The 18,871-nt window shown below is 24.5% G+C and overlaps 1 protein-coding gene across 3 annotated transcripts in view; it reads left to right on the top strand.

Annotated features, from left to right (window-relative positions):
- Positions 1 to 4,601: 4,601 nt before the first annotated feature.
- LOC129615803 (protein alan shepard-like) overlaps positions 4,602 to 18,871 on the top strand; it is a 160,979-nt gene continuing 146,709 nt past the window's right edge. For all 3 annotated transcript variants that reach the window (XM_055531183.1, XM_055531181.1, XM_055531182.1), the window contains exon 1: positions 4,602 to 4,724. In XM_055531183.1, coding sequence (XP_055387158.1) covers positions 4,680 to 4,724 — 45 coding nt within the window. In that variant the 5' untranslated portion in view covers positions 4,602 to 4,679. The remainder of the gene's footprint in view (positions 4,725 to 18,871) is intronic.

The following is an 18,871-nucleotide window of genomic DNA, read 5'->3' as shown; positions in this document are numbered from 1 at the left end:
TCCAAATTTCTAAAATTTCCTCAAACTTCTCTAATTTGAAAATTGCCAAAGTTTCTATGGTTTTCTTTAAAACTTTTATTTGAACGAAATTTACCGTTAAATTCTTTACAACCAGATGTTTGAGTTGCCAATTTTATTTCACAAAATTCTTATCTATACTTGTTACTTTTTCTAGATGAAGTTTTATGTCTTTTAATTTTAAACTTGCTTAAATTTCATTGAAAACCCTAAATATCTGCTTAATTACTTTAAAAATATGTATAGTTCTAAAAGTTCATTTAAAAACAGACAGTTCTGAGAACTTTATTTTGTTGATTTACAAATTATGCAATAAAATTAATAATAATCTTAAAATCTTAAGTAAGTTTTGATACGTTATCGTTCTATATACATATATATTAGTGTGCAAAACATTTGTGTATATGACTGTATGTACTTAACATTCATGTCAATATATATTTATAAAATACAATCAGACACACATTATACATGTTGTATTTTTAATTTCACATAGAATACATGAATACCAGCACTTCTGTTCATATTCTGTAGTTTTATTATGTATATGCATATATGGCATGTGTGAGATACGTGAAAAATATTCAAACTTTAATTTGAAGTTACTTTAGATTGAAGATTTGAAAAAAAAAAATTTTTTTTTGTTATACTACATAAAATTCAGATCTGTTTTTTTTTTTCATTTTTTAATTTCAGTTGTTTTTCGTTTCATTTTTTTCAATAATACCAAATGAATTGAAAAACAAATTGTAACAAAAAAAAAAAACCATTGATAACAGAGATAGTGATGATATTGATAGTTTGATATACTTATACAGGTGAATTTGGATAAAACGAATTTCATTGGGTACGAGAGTGTTAAAAGTGAGAGATTTCTTAAACAATTTTCTGTCACACTTATTTAGAGTTTTACAATTTAACTAACTCTTTAGTTAAAAGCATCAAAGGATTAATATGTAAACCCTTAGCGGCCTACTATTATAAAAGCAAGAAAACTTTCAACTAGCTAATGTGTTATATGCTTGTGCTAATGTACAGTATTTATAAAGAACGAGGAAAAGTTTCATATTTTTAACGTGGGCAAGGCCGCACCCCCCTGTTTTGATTTTCTTTGAATTGATTTTTCTCATTTTTCCTGCCTTTCCTATTAAAGTACCTGAATATCTCATATATTATTATCTAAGTTCAACTGTAATCCAATGTAATATTTATGGAAATACAATGATTTTGATATTAATATTAATGATGACACAATAATGATAATAACAATGTACACGCACACACAATAGCAAATGTAATATAAGTATGTAGTTCTGTAGATGAAATTTTTTCATTATATTTGGTACAGCAAATAAAAATTTTTTTTTTTACCATTTCGGGGATATTTTTATTTTGTTAAATAGAATTAAATCGTAAAAGCTTTAATTATAAAGTTACACGTTCTGAACATTCAAGTGGAATATGTACATACAAGCAGAATATTGTATAACAAATATAACATTGCGCTTTTTAAATTGAAAAAGTAAAAACATCAACAAATTAAGTAGTGAATCCTAAAATGAAATACACTCAACTTTATGGATAAAATTAATATATATATGTATATAAAAAGCTTGTTTAATTGTACTGTATAAATACTGATAAATTTTGTGCTTAAAACCTCAGTTAAATTGCTCAACCGAAACTTTTCATAATTGTAGGTACATATAGGACTTTTGTTGCTCAAATAAAATTTACCGAATCTCTACTTCTACTAAATATTTCTTCCGAATATATTGGTGCTTCTTATACGAGTATGATTTGATTTGTAACATAAAATATGCATAATTTGTTGATCAATATTGCTATAATTTTTATTACAATTTAAATATCAACCATCATGAAATCAAATTAAATGAGTTGAAATCAAATATTACAGAAAAAGTCATTCATCAGTTGTATTGTGCGGGCAAAATGAATTCTATAGTTTTATTATTTTCATTTTTTTTTAGACGCATACCGGTTGATACTGTAATAGTTATTATATAATATTTGCAAATTAGATCAAGGATAAAAATTTCGTGAAATAATTTTAATTCCTATTTCGCGTATGTATGCATACGAGATCAGAAATATGGATGTTATAATATATTTTTGACACCATAGAGACATCATAGGGAAATTTTTTCTGTTCTCACAAAATGAAATTTCAAATCCGTTATTAACAATTTGTAAAAATACGCTAATATTCAATGTTAAAAAATTAAATTACGAGAAAATATGCAATTTTTGCTTTAGTTACAATTTTTCTCAGAATCAGTAATTTTGGTAGGTTGTGTTCTGTTTAAGACAATATTTTACTCTCCCAATAAACAAGTTACTTCCAATATGAACAGTAACTACAGCTAAGGTCAAAATAAATCAAAAACTGAGAATTTATTGTTTATACCTACACATGTTTCTCACTGGATAAGCTTAACATTTTAATGTCGAGAATGCTTTTACAAAATGTCACGCAATTAATACTTAATTATTTAAGTATCCATGCTCTTCAAGGATAGTTGAGAATGGTTTCAAATGGCACCATTGTTCAACGAAGACAAAATTATTATTTATTTTGGGAACCACTAATTTTTGTTATTAATGGATTTCAGTCTATAGTAGTAAATTAAGTTAAATTTCAATAAACAACTTTTTTTTTAAAGCTAGCAGTTCTTAATTTTTGATTGTATATAACCAGCCCGAAAAGAGGATTAAGTGCTATATTCTATTTTAAATTATTAAAATTCAATAAGCTCAACAATTTCAATTATGGATGTATGCTTTGATTCATTACACAATCTATATTCATGAAAACCAATTAAATTTACAAAATTATAAAAATCCTTACCGTTTTATTTAATCTTTTACTTCGAATATTTTTTATAGTAATAAGTATATTTTAATAGATGTATTGAAATTTTATATTGTATTACTATAATATTATGTAAAGTAGATTAATTACTAAAGTATAGCCTCCAGCAATTAAATATTTTAATGTGCACTTTTGTTTGAATTCATAAATTAGCTTAAATAATATAATTTAAAGAGATTATATACAATATGCAATTTTTTGTTCCAATTTTTTATTTTTTTTTTTCTTTTAATTTCTACAAATTACAATATCCAGTGGGAAAGTTTTTCAGACTCTTATAAATATTATGCCTATAAAGTATTTAATCCAAAGTATAAATAGATTTTTTTTTTTCTGTTTTAATTTCATTTAAATTTTTTTATTTTATATATGTATACACAATTTACATAATATTACATACATGTATAAATGCATTCGTTCTGGACATTTTAATATAATAGATTTGCAAATGTGAAAAAAGTAGTTCAGCAACAATTATCATAATTAAAATTATTTGGAAAAGGAAAAAATTAGTTTGTAAATGTATGCGTACTAAAATGATAAGTAGATACTCGCATATAAATTAAAAATATGGGGCATAGATGCCTTTAGGGATATTAATAATAACATAATCTTAAAGATATAAAATTTAATGGCCACTTAAATAGTATATATAGAGGAAAGTTATTTATGTAAAATGCGTGCAGCAATTTATAAAATTTTATGCGAATATTAAAATTTCGAATCAAATAAATTTTATATTAAATAGCACATTTCACAGCAAAATTGAAAAAAGCCAATTTTAAATGATGCATCATTTCATTATACAATGAAGCATACACTCAGGAGAAGAGCAAAAATTAAGAGAAGTGATTTAATTACATGATTAATTTATTATGTTGGCTAGAATTTAAAAATGTGTCTTCTTATAAAAAGCCTTTTTGTACCGAAGTTTAATACGGGTAAACAAGAAATGAGTTACTGATTATTCAACAAACTTCGCGTAGTGAGCAAAATACAAAAACAATTTTTTCGAACTTCTAATAAAATTAGCCATATAATGCTTTCGGAACAGTACAGTTTGTTTTGTGATCTAAAAAGAAAAATGATGTTAAGATTGTGAAAAATTAAAGTTTATGATAATGTTCAATCCGACGACGATTTTCTTATAGCGATGCTCGACGATATTACTTTACTGTAAAATAAACAATTCACATTCTTTCTATATATAAATTTATAAAATCTAGAAACAGACAAACAGACAGACCGAAATAAACTAATAAGCACAATTTTTTAATATTTTGAAAATTTCATAAGAAGTGAGAATTAATATTTTTTTAAATTGGTGTTTAATAAAAACTGAGAGAAGCAAAAAAAATCGAAAAATTTTGATAGTACAACTGAATTGTCAAGAGAAAATAAATAAATGGTTTGTGAGTTTCCAATTCGTATTAACTGGAAACAATAATTTAAACTTTAAGAAAAATGCAATATTGTGCGCTATGAATCAGGTGAAAATTTTTCTTAATTAACACAATAAATAAAAGAATTTTTTCAAAAAATTCTATACAAATAAAACAAATTTGTCGGTTATTCCAGCTTGTATTCATTTTCTAATAATTTTGCTTAAATTTTTACAATAAAAAATAAATATTTTTTTTTTTTTACTTTAAAACTATCTTTTACATTAATTATTCTTTTTCTGTTTATTTTCATTTTAGGTAAGTTAAAAAAACGAGAATATTCATTTAATTTTCCGGAGCCATTTTATTTTTTGGATATAAGTAGTATGATTCTAACTTATAGTGTACTTGCAACAAATGGAATGGACGATGTAAGTAATAGTTTTGTTAAAACAAACTTATGTAATGTGCCCAAAACTAAAAGACTCTTGTAAAAAAAAATGTAACTTGGTTTATAAATTATTATTTAACTTGATTATTTTCGGATAGCTGCCGTTTTTAAATACATAAAATATCGAGCATATCGTAGAAAAATTTTAGAACAAATAGATGGTATTAATAAATCACATAAAATCTCATATTACCCACGCATATTATGTGCTATGTGTATTTGTGCATGCAATATTAAATATATTAAAAACACTATTAAACTTAAAATGAATTAAAGCTTTCCCTCTAAAAAGAAAATTAAAATTTTTCATAAAATTTTCATGATGTCATACAAATTAATTGAATATAAGCTATGCATGTATTATCAAATTAAATACACTTACGTCATTTTATACGCGCACAAACTAACACTATACACAATATGAATAATAAATATAGTATAATTTTTTACATTTACATATATTTCACATTCTATCTGTACTACAATATGCTACACTATTATATTCACATTTCTGTCTAATTATTAACTTGTAGTTAAATGACCGCTTAATAAAATAGTTCAAATATTTTTGATTACACATATTTTTACAAAATAATACATAAATATTTTATTCAATGGAATAATTCAGTTCTCTATTTAATTGAAATTAGACTGTTTAACATTAATGTACAAAATATAATTAGCTCATTAACAGTTTTTTATAATTTTCTATCAAAAATTCATTTTTTTCACATCTTCTTAAAAAATCCATCAATTTGTTAAGTTAAATATGTATGCCAATATGTTTTCAACAATCTAATACTTTCAACACTTGCGTATATAAATCAACATTTTTAATTGTGTCAATATAGATCGGAGACATTGGGTAGACCAAAAATTACTACAAGTGCGTTCTATTTTAAAGCAAATGGATTTTTATAATTATTATTTTATATATAGCATGTACACATGTATGTATCAATTTTGAAGGTATTTAATTTAAAAAAAATTTTTAATTTTAATTTATTACATAGCCACTATATAAAGTTGATATTATTCCATAATACCCCAATTAATGTCCGGTTCAATATAAGTTTTTAAATCGAATAAAAAAGATAAAATACCTTATCTTAAATATGAATATTAAATTGCTTTGTAGTATCATACAATATTTTCAAATAATTTGCCTAAGCAAAGGCGCTTTATCTAATCAAACAGGTTTTTGGCTGCTCGTATAATATCGTACGTGGTTTTTTTACTAAAATATTTTGAAAAAATTTATAATGAATAATTTTTCGCAAAAGTTCACGAAAAATAAAATTGATAATGTCTATAAGTAATTAAAATTAAAATAGGAAATACGTACATATCTACGCATATTGTCTAAGTAAGGTTAAAAAATAATATTAAGTCTGTTTTGAACGCTCATTATGCTCAAACAAGATAAAAAGTGAGATTTCGTATATGAGTCTCTCAAAATCGATTAAAAATGAAAATGTGTCTGCCTTAAACGCTTAATATGTATATTTATGTTTGTGTGAACTGCATATATAGTACATGTATATAAAAAAAATCAAATAGAAATTGTTTTTTTTTTGTTCAGAAATACCTACATAGTTCAAATGACAAACTAAAAGATTAAATTAGCAAATAAAGGCTATAAAGTTCCGATTTGCAAAAAAAAAAACTCAATTTCAAGTACTACTTTTCATTAGATACTTACATGCGAAATAATTATGTACAAACATATACATGTAGTCTATAATGTAAAGAATTTAGTATTCTTAATTGATATAAATCTCCCCATTTAACGTGGAGATAATCGTAGGCATTTTGTACATACATACATAGGTACTCATTTTGTGCAAATTATGGATTTTGTTTGGCATAGACAAGATACAAGACAGTATTAAATTTTAATTTTAATCAAAACTAATTTAATGTACATTTATGTATGCAGTAGCTACATACATATGTAATTTGCTTAAATAATCGAATAAACTTATAAGATAACAGTAAACAATTCTTTATTTGTCATTAAAAAAACAACATCATTGATCATACCCTACAAAACTCTAAAACGTACACACTACACAGCATGTTCAAAATTTTTCAATTTTCCATGAACTTCTCAGCCAAAAAAAAATACAACAAAAAAAAAAACCAAAAACAAAAAAGTTTAAAAATTTTTTTTCTTTTTTTTTTTTGCAAATTTGTCCAATAAACTTCGCTACTATTGGCATACGTCATGTTTTTGCAAAAACCAATTCTAAAAATAGATAAAATGAAAAAAAAACAAATTTCTACTTTGTCTATTTTTTATTTCTTTTTTTTTTTTTGGGTTTTTTTTTTTTTTTTAGCGTAATATAAACACTATAATTATTAATATACAGACACGTCACGCCAAATGTGTGTGATTTTCTTAGTCTTTTACACTTCTTCATCGTTTAATACTCTAAAGTCTAAAATATACGAACGTACTATAGGCGGCACATATGTGGTTATACAATAATAATTATTATGTAAATAATATTCGGTGTTCATCAAATTCAAATGAACTTTAAATAAAAATTTTTAAAATATATAATTTAGTTTTTAATTTTTTTATACAAACATACATATATGTACGTGACCTGTAATATACAGTGTTGTACACATATGTGATATATACAAAAGTATTTATGGATATAATAATATGTAAATAAAGGGAACAGCATGTATTTATATTAAGGTTAGACATACAATGTAAGAATCTTCTAATTATGCTGTAGTTAATATACACACTTACATACCTTTACTTAATTGAAATAATGTAGGTAATTATAATGTAAATAAAAACCCTGTCACTAACATGTATAATCGATTTGCTGCTATATGTACACTTAGGGCTCAGATTGACATGCAATTTTTAGTTTTGCAACTTTTTGATTGCTTAGTATTCCATAAATTTTAATTCAAACGCGTACACATGCAAACTCTATGGTGTCGCATGCAATTAAGCAACCAAAAAGTTTATAATTTTTTACAAATTGATTGCAATTTTTTATTTAACGCATTTGGTTTGAATTGACGTAATAGTTTAGTTGGTTAGATGTGCGTGTATCAATTCTACATTCAAGCAGTAATTGTAAAATTGATAATTGCATGTCTGTCTGAGCACTTAACTTTAAAGAACTATAATTTGACAATACAACATTAACGACTGCATTCTTTATTTTCTTAGTAATATTTAAAAATTTCTATAAATTATATACATACATAGACGCTTTCTTAGTTTAACAGGAGGGTATGATCAGTAAATAAAAATGCAAAAAATAAAATAAAATTGTAAAAAATCTAACATATTGGATCCAATTTTGACAAAGAGGGCCTATAATATTTTGTACTATCAATGCACAAGAACAAAATACCAAATTTCAAGGAAATTTATTGATTATAAAAATCTAACCAAATCGCGAAAGTAATCAAAAATGTATATTGTAAAATAGATTCCCAATGTAGTTCAGAAGCTAATCGAAAACAGCCCCTGTAAATGAAATTCTGGTATAAAGTTCCATGAGAATTGATTAAAAATAATTAGGTGTGAGAGAAAACATTTTTCAAATGGAAATTTATGGAAGGATGTGAAACATTTTTCATAAAATTTTGGTTCCTTGTTTAAAAAGTTAAAAAAAATATCTGATTTAAACCAAATTCTAACATGATTCAAAATTAATACTTTGCTAAAAAAGAATTTTCGTTTTTGTCATAATTCACGTTTTCGTCAAACAAAATTTAAATTGTGCTCATCAAACAACTATTTTTTTTTTATTCACCATTAATTTTGCATACATACTTACATTTAAACTCAAATCTATTATATTCTCGTAAAACTATAATATAAAACGAGAAAAAAAATAGAGTTGACCTTGTCAACTCTGTGATACCCGTACGAATTTGTTATCGTATGTGCGAATAACTAATGTGCCATAAGTAACTATGGGGCAGACTATGACTTTAAGTTGCCGTATTACCATATTAATTTATGCAAAATTTCAGTACTTTGTGTTATTCAAAATACTGGTTGTGCCAAACTACTATTGATGTTGTATGGCAGCTACCAGAAAGAGCCAAGAAATTTTAGCGAATTTTATCAAGCACATCGGCCCTACTAATATATTCACTTGTGTGAAATCTCAATATCACAGCTTTTATAGTTTCTGAGATATAGTCAAATAACTTTTGAAGTTGTATGGCAGGTACCAGAAGGAGCCAAGTAATTTCAACACCTTTTATGAGACACATTGGTCCTACTAATATTTTCGTTTGTGTGAAATGTCAATACCATAGCTTTAATAGTTTCTCAAATATAGTCAAATAACTTTTGAAGTTGTATGGCAGGTACCAGAAGGAGCCAAGTAATTTCAACGACTTTTACGAGACACATCGGCCCTACTAATATATTCACTTGTGTGAAATCTCAATATCACAGCTTTTATAGTTTCTGAGATATAGCCAAATAACTTTTGAAGTTATATGGCAGGTACCAGAAGGAGCCAAGTAATTTCAACGACTTTTATGTGACATATTGGCCCTACTAATATATTCGTTTGTGTGAAATTTCAATACCATAACTTTAATAGTTTCTGAAATATAGCCAAATAATTTTGCAAGTTGTATGGCAGGTACCAGAAGGAGCCAAGTAAATTCAACGACTTTTATGTGAGACATTGGCCCTACTAATATATTCGTTTGTGTGAAATTTCAATACCATAACCTTTATAGTTTCTGAGATATAGCCAAATAAATTTTGAAGTTGTATGGCAGCTACCCGAACCGGTACCCCGATCATGTCCAATTTAAATAGGGTTACTTACTACAATAAATCATTTGTGAAAATTTGGTGAACTTAGCTCAATTAGTTTTTGAGTTATCGTTCGGACGGACGGACGGACGGACGGACGGACGGACGGACGGACAGACAAAGCTAAATCAACTCAGAATTTGACGCTGATCAAAAACATACACTTGAGTCTATATCTAACACCGTTATTTCTTAGCGTTACAAACGGTAAGGCAAATTTATTATACCCTTCGAACATACGTTCGTACGGGTATAATGAATGAAACGAAAACTATAAGACCACAGAGCACACAACTAGTTAATAAGTATTGACATGTACTCGAATATATACCAAGTATTTCTATTATAAAATAAGTAAAAATGCCACATTTCACTCGCGTGTACAAGTATTTAAATATTATTTGTACATACTAACACGTATATATATAGAATATATGAATATACATATATAGTAAATCTTAAATGGGTGGGTGAGGATTTATTCTGTTTCATGTCAAAATTTATAAAAAATTAATAACAGCTGATGTGAAAATAGAAAAAAAAAAATAAAATTATAGTAAAAATAAAAAATTAATAGCTAATTTTCCTCTTTTTCAAATTTTTTTTCCAATTTTCTTTGAAAGCTTTTTAAATTCAAATAGAATTTATTTTATTTTTTTAAAAAAATCAACTTTTTATTGATTCAATCTAAATAAAATAAAAGGAGTATTATTTTCGTATCAAATTTCAGAGTTTTTTTCAGAAAAATTTGTTTTTCCTGGTAGCGAAAATCGTACCGTAACGAAAATAGCACTAGAAATATCGGCAGCATATTTGAAGATATAATCACCGAATAAGTTTCTTTTTTAAGCATTTTGGTAATAGAAAAAGAAATAATCACTTTTGTCAAACCGCTCAACTTAAAATTTCGCCATAGGAGCACAATTTCACGTTATTAACTATGTGTTTAAAAAAGTAATTTATAGATTTTCCAAAAATTTTATATTTCAGTTCCGATTCTCAATCAAGATTCTGGAAAATTAGAACATAACACCTTATCAGGCTTCGCTATTACATCTCTGTATTCGTTCCAAGATGAAAAACCTAACATTTTTTTTGAAATTTGAAATTTCGAAATTTGTAAAAGAAAACAAATTTTGCCTTAACTTCAGTTTTCATTAAACTAACATAAGAGTGGATTTATTATGTGCATATGACGATGTGACATACAAGTCGAATATGTGATGACCACATCATACGAGTATACGAGTATTTTATATATTAGCTATGCTATATAATTTCAATCATATTTAATAGATAATAATTAATATAAATAATAATAATTTTTGGAATGCTTAACTTTGAAAAAAAAAGAATAGAATGTGTTTAGGAGAAGAAAACATCAAAAGTGTTTTTTTTTTTTTTAATTTTTTTGAACAAAATATAAAAAAGAAATATTTTTAGTCGCTATCTCATATAATTATTTATTATTTTTTCATATACATTATAATTGAAAAGCTGCCACAACAAAACAGCAAAAAAAAATTGATAAAACATTAATTGCTGCGACAGTTAATAAGTAAATGAATTTCACTTTATTTAAAAAAATTTTTATGAAATCATGAAATATTCATACCGTCCATAATAATAATATTAATAAAAAGGAAATTATTTCATCCTTGACCCTGGATTTAATTATTACACAAAACAAAAAAAATTAAATGTCAATACCCCGCTAATAATATTATTACTTTGAAAACGCAGTAAAATTTTTATTATCGTAAATAAATTAGATTGAGGTGTTTTGACAATAAATATTTATTATCTCGTAAATTTATGTATACACATCCATACTATATGAACTTACGTATCTAGGTATAGACAAAGTGTATTTGCTTATATTCTAGCAAAGCATTTGTGGTGTGGTGTAATAAAAAAAAATGTTCTCATATTATTTTAATATTAAAACCATGCGCATTCTTAAAATAACATTTCCCATTTAATTTTCAATTTTCAAAATAAATATAAATTTATATATCGAATTAAATTCATTACTAAATAAGTAATTAACACGTCTTCATTATTTAGAATTTCTCACTAAATTAACAGTTACAAATTTTATAGAAGAATGCTTCCAATTTGCGTTTACAAAATACAACAACACATCTTTTAAAGGGAACAGTTGAATGAAAATTTTTCAAAACTGATCTTATCACATTGTCAAATTTTGACAAACTATTTTTACCAAAAATTTCGAAAATTTATTTCCAGAATGTAAGACAGATAATATGTCGCTCATCCAAGTCGGCACACCACAATATTGAGCCAATAAATTGTTAATTAAGTAATCATACTCATATAAGAAAAAATCTGGAAAACGTCTATAGGTATCTGAAACTTGGAAACGTACCTTCCTTTCCTTTGGAAACTAAAACTTAAAATTTGTTGGAATACGATAACACAGCCATTAATTAATTTTAAAATTAATTGAATAGTGGTAACTCTGACCAAATTTAATTCTAACTAAATTTACGTCTTAAGAAAACCAAAAACATTTCAAGAAAATTTTTCAATTTAATTTTATAATTTTATCCATAAAGCTAGTTCATTTTATCTATATTCACTTTTAAATTTTCTATACAATTTTTTTTTTAATTTTTAAGTCTTATAATCGCTTCTCTATAGAAAACCATTTCTTATATACGAATATTCATTTCTTTGAAAGTTTTAAAGTACTTGTTATATGCACGGCTTCCATTCTCTCTATAAAGTGAATTTCTTATCACGTTCACTATTTTTTTTTTTTTTTCAAAATTAAAATTTAATAATACAGCAGTAAAGTACAAGTTTTTTTCTATTTCTAATAAAAAATGTAAAAAAAAAAAAAAGAAAAAAAAAATTTAATAATGTTATTCACTTTTTGTATTTTCGTTTCTATAAAAATGTATAATTTAAGTTACTTGACCATAATAATATTAATTTCCAAAATAATTCACTTCTAGTTAAAGCACAACGTTAAAAGTAATAACCTCATACCCATATATGAATAAAAAAAAATTTAAGAGTGACCAGTTTCCTCAAAATTATGTTTAAAGGAGCAAAATAAAAGGACTAAATTTTAAATTTCTTTTGACTTCAAATTAAATGTCCAAATTACGAAAAACTATTACTGAAAATTTCAACATAAACTCTAGCTTCCAAAAAAAGTAAAGGTAAATTGTTGTCAAATTGTGCTATCTCGGTCTCTCTATAAGTAAGACAAATTTTTCTTTAATTAGAGCTACCATATTATTTATTTTAACTAAGCATTTTGAAAGAGATTTTCCTATATTGTAGTATCCCTAACTCGAATCTTTCTCTAGGTCGAAGGTTCATCCAATAATTACAGAATTCAAGCTATAGAAGTTCCAGATTTGAAATATAGATTCTTATTAATTCTTATTAATTCTTATTGTTATCACTTCCACGTAACATGTATTTGTAAATTCATTATTCTCATCCCGTAAATATTATTTATACTAAAATATGGTAACTCTAATAATTTCAATTATTATTATAAATGAATAATTCAAAAATATTTTCAAAAATAACTATCCGCTTAGTTATGGCAAAAACTACCATATACATATTATATACCATTAATAATAACTGTTCAAATTCCATTATACAGGTAGATAAAATATTCTAAGCATATTTTCTTCATAGCCATAAATTAAAGGTTAGTTGAGAATTTTAGGAATGTATAGAGTCAATCAACATTAAAAATGTAAATAGAAATAAGCAAAAACGCAAATATATAAGCAAGTACATATATAAAGGTGTGTATGTGAATAAAATGAAAAAAAAAAATAAAAATAAAATCGGAAAGATATTGAAAAACTTTAACACATAATAAAATGCAAAATATATTTCGAATATATAAGTATATAAAATATTCTATATATGTAGATATAAATAGAATCAAATACACTCCATGTAGTAATAATAATAATTCAATGATGACCTAATTGGAATCGGAATGAAAATTGATATTCAAGAATGTTGAATAGAGAACGGAAAGATTCAAATCCATATATATGTACATAATATGAATATGTATACATATACATATACTCTTCTGTATTTGATAATAATAGATATGCTTCTATACAGTGGTTTAGCATTATGTGTCAGAGCCATTTAATTCTAATTGAATCCTCGTAATAATTCGAAAATAAAAACTGTTCGCCGAAGAGCTATAATTTAAAAGTTATCTTTTGGAAACTAATTTCTTTTAGATTTTATGTGCTTCTACAGTTAAATTATTACGGACCAGACTGTTTCTTTAAAAATTACTGATTTTTTAAGAATCATATTATTCTAATACAATATTCACCACTGTGTATATTTTATAATATTCATACTTTCAACATTTCAATCAGTTATTTTCTAAAATATGTGCAAGCACGTACGAATGTATGTACAACTTCCTTCATTTTATAATATTGAAGTTAATTTGTAAAAGAATCTTAATTTTTCTTAATTTTTTTTTTTGATTCATTAATGTTGAATTATAAAAAGTTTTGCTGAATACACCTACCCGAAACCAAACAACTTTGTATAAGATTTTATAAAATTTCCATTGCAAAATATGAATAATAAAACAAGAACATTATTATGCACATAAGTTTATATGTTATAAAATATATGTATGTAATATTGAAGATGGAAAAAAAATGCTAATAAAAATAATTTTTAATATTTCTTAATTTTATCTAAACATACATAAAATTAAATGATTCAACAACATGTAATTATAATAAGGTATTTTATATATAGGGTGCCAGAAAAAGAATCAGCATAATTAGCTCATGAATTTTGAAAAAAATATTATAAAGGATTTCCTTAACAGAATTCAACTATCAACTATAAAAATTATTAAAAATTGTTTTTATGTCAGCCTGAATTTTACATAGTGATCGTCATAACTATTAAAGCTCAGCACATCTAATATATATAAAATATTTTTGCAAATATCAAGCTGAAGAATTATTTAATTCTTAATATTTAACAATTTATTTATATTGTTCTAATTTCAAGAACTTGTAAGAATTTTGCTTTTTAAAGGTGTTTGAGGAAAAATTTTCAATAATTTGGAAAATATGCCCAAAATTTAAGTAATTTAAGTGAAATTATAACTTCCAATCATTATTCTATATTTTATTATAAAATTTTTTCTACGAGATAATTTTTTTTAGTGACTCAATTAATCATAATTGAAATCAAAATAACGAAATTATACGATTTATAACACAACGCTTTTATTTCAGTTTAACATTATTGAATTTTAATAGTGTTAAACCTTTTAATTTTATAAATTTTCACAAGGGGTCTCTGTTCACAGTAATTATTAGTAACTAAATATATTAAATACAAATTTTAATAATAACACTAAAGTCTGATTAAGAAAAGGCTCTTAAATTTTCATAAAACAAATAAAGAAAATCCAGCATTTCACAGGATAATAATCAATAAATTTACCAAATTTATTACTGCACTAACGTTACTAGTACAGTTATTAGTACTCTCTTAATTTATCCTCGCAATCAAGGCAAATAAGTGCTCTGTGTAAATTGCAAATAACCGAAAAGCACAATTTACATGAGAAGGATGTTTTCTCATCGTCTTGTCTTTCCTGGGACAAAAATCACATCTTCTTCTTTTATCTTGCCCTACAGATCTTGATTCTTTCTTGAATCCAAAAACAATGTCATCAAATTGCAAAATTCCTTCTAATAAAATTTAAATAATTCAAAAGCAAGTTGTACGCATGCAACTATATAGTATTTTTTGGGAAACTGCTCAAATACGAGCTTTAATGCCATTGTAGCAAAAACAATTTTTCTCTTTGTTTTATAAATTTCCAAATTATAATTCAAATCGAATTACAAATTACTTCCACTAGGGGTCTCTCAGGCTCCAAAACGACTTTAAGGATATTTTTCGGGTATTTTTGCGAAAAGATATTTACCGTTCAACTTCTTATTGTAAACTAATAACAAAAAAGAAAATTTACATCTACTTCTCGTATTGTTTACACTTACTCTGAAAGGGTTGAGTTTACTCCTAAAGTGGGTGTCCGGGTTAAGAAAAATTAATTATTTTCACCGTACACAAAATCTGCTATCATTATAATGTCATAAAGGCATTATAATTTTATTGTGTTTGTTTATATGTGTATATGTGTATGCATTATAGTTACAAATATACACATTTAACTTTTGTATGTGTAAGTCTAGACACAAAATTTTATTAGGGTGATCGAAAATTCTTAAAATTTCCTTTTTTTTTTTCATTTTTTGTTTTTTAGTCTTAATTTCATATTTAGAAAACCATATAAAATTATTATAGTTGGTCATTAAATAAGTATTTTTTTTTGTAAATCTGTAATTACTTATGTCATAAGTATACACTCTTGGCATATCTAATACACGTAAACAATATCTTTGAGTACATTAATATTTTTTTGTTTTGTTGGGCTATATAAAAACTCATAAAAATTATTACTTCCAAAAGTATTTATTACAAGTTTTTCCTTTCTTTTTCTACTTTTTTTCTGATTCCTTTTTCATAGTAAAAGTTATTTTTGTATAAAATGGCATCAAAATAATAAAAATGTTAAGTATTGATAGTTTTCCATTTTTTTTGTTTTTTTGTCGTTGTTGAACTCGTAAAAATTTTTATTGACTTTTAACTATTAATAACAAGGACGTACGTATAATGTAAGCGTATACATACATAGCAATTAATGATGATGGTGATTTCTATATATATTTACAACAAAAGAGAGCAATAAGTTCAAAATGAAAAGTAAAAATTGTGGGTAATAATATTCTTGTTATGTTATATAATGTAAAAATATTTAGTATCTAGGTCTATGACCGCCTTTTTGATTTTTATTCATATTATTCTTTACATTATATTAGAATATAATTTTCCAAAATAATATAGTGGGAGTACATTATATAGGGGGCCATAGTATTTAATAAATATCTATATATTTAATACTTACACAATTTATTCAGTTATTTGGGCTCTTGTTTTCAAAAAGGAATTTCTTAAACTTCAACACAATTGGTATGTTAACATTAATTAAATATACATATGTATATACACATATATCAGATATATATACATGAAAAATATCTAAAATGATAAATTGTTATTGATTAACCGCAAACAAAAAATAAAAATGAAGAATAAAATTTAAGGCGAATTGTCACATTACTAATGGATTTTCTTTTAATTTTTTTTACTGGTATATTATCTAAAATCTTTTTTATGTAGATTACTTTATAAAATATAATGACAAAAAATTAATTATTCAGGATTTTTAAAATGTGAGTAATACGATTTTTTTTTATTTAAGAACGTTTATATTTAATTTATTAAGAAAATATTAAAAATGGTATGTATGTATGTATGTATTATGAAGTTTTCTAAAAATGAAGCCTCCTTTGATGAATTTAATAACGAAAAATATTGAGAATATAGTGCTTCATAAACAAAATGGCCAGACGAACGAATATACTTAGATCGGTTTTGAATTTAATTCTAAGAAAGAATTCTAAGAAGTGGCCATCTTAGTGTCATAAACTTGGTGACATTGTGAATACATCATAGTTTCACAGTTTTAACTAAAACAGGAAAAGTAAGTTTGCATGTTGAAAAAAAAATCACCAAAAAGTTTTATAAAATCCCAAAAAAAAACTTGATGCGATCGTTTGGTCTACTCATGAGAGGCTATATTTGCACTGCACTTTGATAAAAGACACCCTGTGTAAAGTACATAATAGTTATATAAATGTCAAAACTAACTTTGCTACGACACCCATTCAAACATACTCTAATTTAAAAAATACATAAATCTATTATATTTTATACAAATTATTTGACTTTTTTTTTTTAATTTAAGCATTTTTATGTAAAATTTTTAATGTTTTGTATACACACACAAAAAAAAATAAATAAATAAATAATGATTGCAAACATTTGAAAATCTTTTGATATTTAAATTTTATATAGTATTAAAATTGATATTTAATAGAATATTTTTAATATTATTTTAAAGTGTAAACAAATTGAAAGTATTTTTGAATAAATTACAAAATAAACACGCTCAATCTTATAATATTATAATGACATAACAAAATCTATTAATGAATAAGAAATGGTCAAAAAAAATTGTTGTGCCAGATAATCTGACAGAACACGTAAATGACAAATTTTTGATACCGACACCTAATCATTAATAATTCTCGTGAATATTATTTTTTGAATTGTTGAAAAACTATAAAAATTGGGGCAGAAACAAACTTTTGAGATGAAAATTTATAATCTTGCTATAATTTTAAATAATTTTAATACAAATAATAATACAACTTATTTAAATTGTTTGTGGGTAAATAATAATACAGAATGGTTGATATGCAATCAGATTCCTTTAATTCAGCGATTCTCAAACAGTGGGCTCACAACGAAAGGGGGAGGGGGCATACAAAATAATTGCGTATATTTGTTGTTGCATTGTCATGAATTTTGCTCTAAACCATAATTTTTCAATATATTACAATTATTTTATACTTGTTATTATCAAGTTGCCTCATTTTGCAACTAGACAATAACAAATTGAATATTTTAAAAATAATTTTTCTTTCAGTGTAATTAATTAAATTCGTTTTTCTTAAATCTGCTATATTTGGTATTTAAAATTTAATTATAAGTTTTACATATTGTTATTATTATTATTTTGTAATCTTTAATATTCCGACAATATAAAATTTTATATAAATAGAATAAAATAAATTTCCATATTCTATAAAAAAAAATTTTTTTTTGCATATTTGGTATGACATTGCGGTATACCACCAAAAAACTACAATAATTTTGTTTGTTCATATTTTTAAACAAAAGTAAAAATCAAAAATTTGTTTGGTGTAAAATTATGTTATTTAAATTTAATTTAAATTTAGAATATTACAGTTTTTTTTTTCCATTTTATGACATTATTTGACAATTCATTCATGCTCAATTGCATCTATTGTTTCAATACACCACCACAGGTATTCATACATTTCTTTGTTAAATTTAATTTTCTGTTATAATATTAATTGATTTTTGATTTTTAGACATAATTAATAAATGAATTACAATGCAATATCCATATATATGTGTGTATAATTATTGTGGAAAATGTTTTTATATACATATGTATATTAGTTATATATACGAATGTGTGTTAACAATTAGAAGGAACTTATGCATATAAAATTATGTTATTGTCATCT

The sequence above is a fragment of the Condylostylus longicornis genome, unplaced genomic scaffold, assembly GCF_029603195.1.
Source record: "Condylostylus longicornis isolate FDR11 unplaced genomic scaffold, ASM2960319v2 ptg000148l, whole genome shotgun sequence".
NCBI lineage: Eukaryota > Metazoa > Arthropoda > Insecta > Diptera > Dolichopodidae > Condylostylus > Condylostylus longicornis.
The sequence above is the reverse complement of the archived record's forward strand: the minus strand, read 5'-3'. Positions and strand labels throughout refer to the sequence as shown.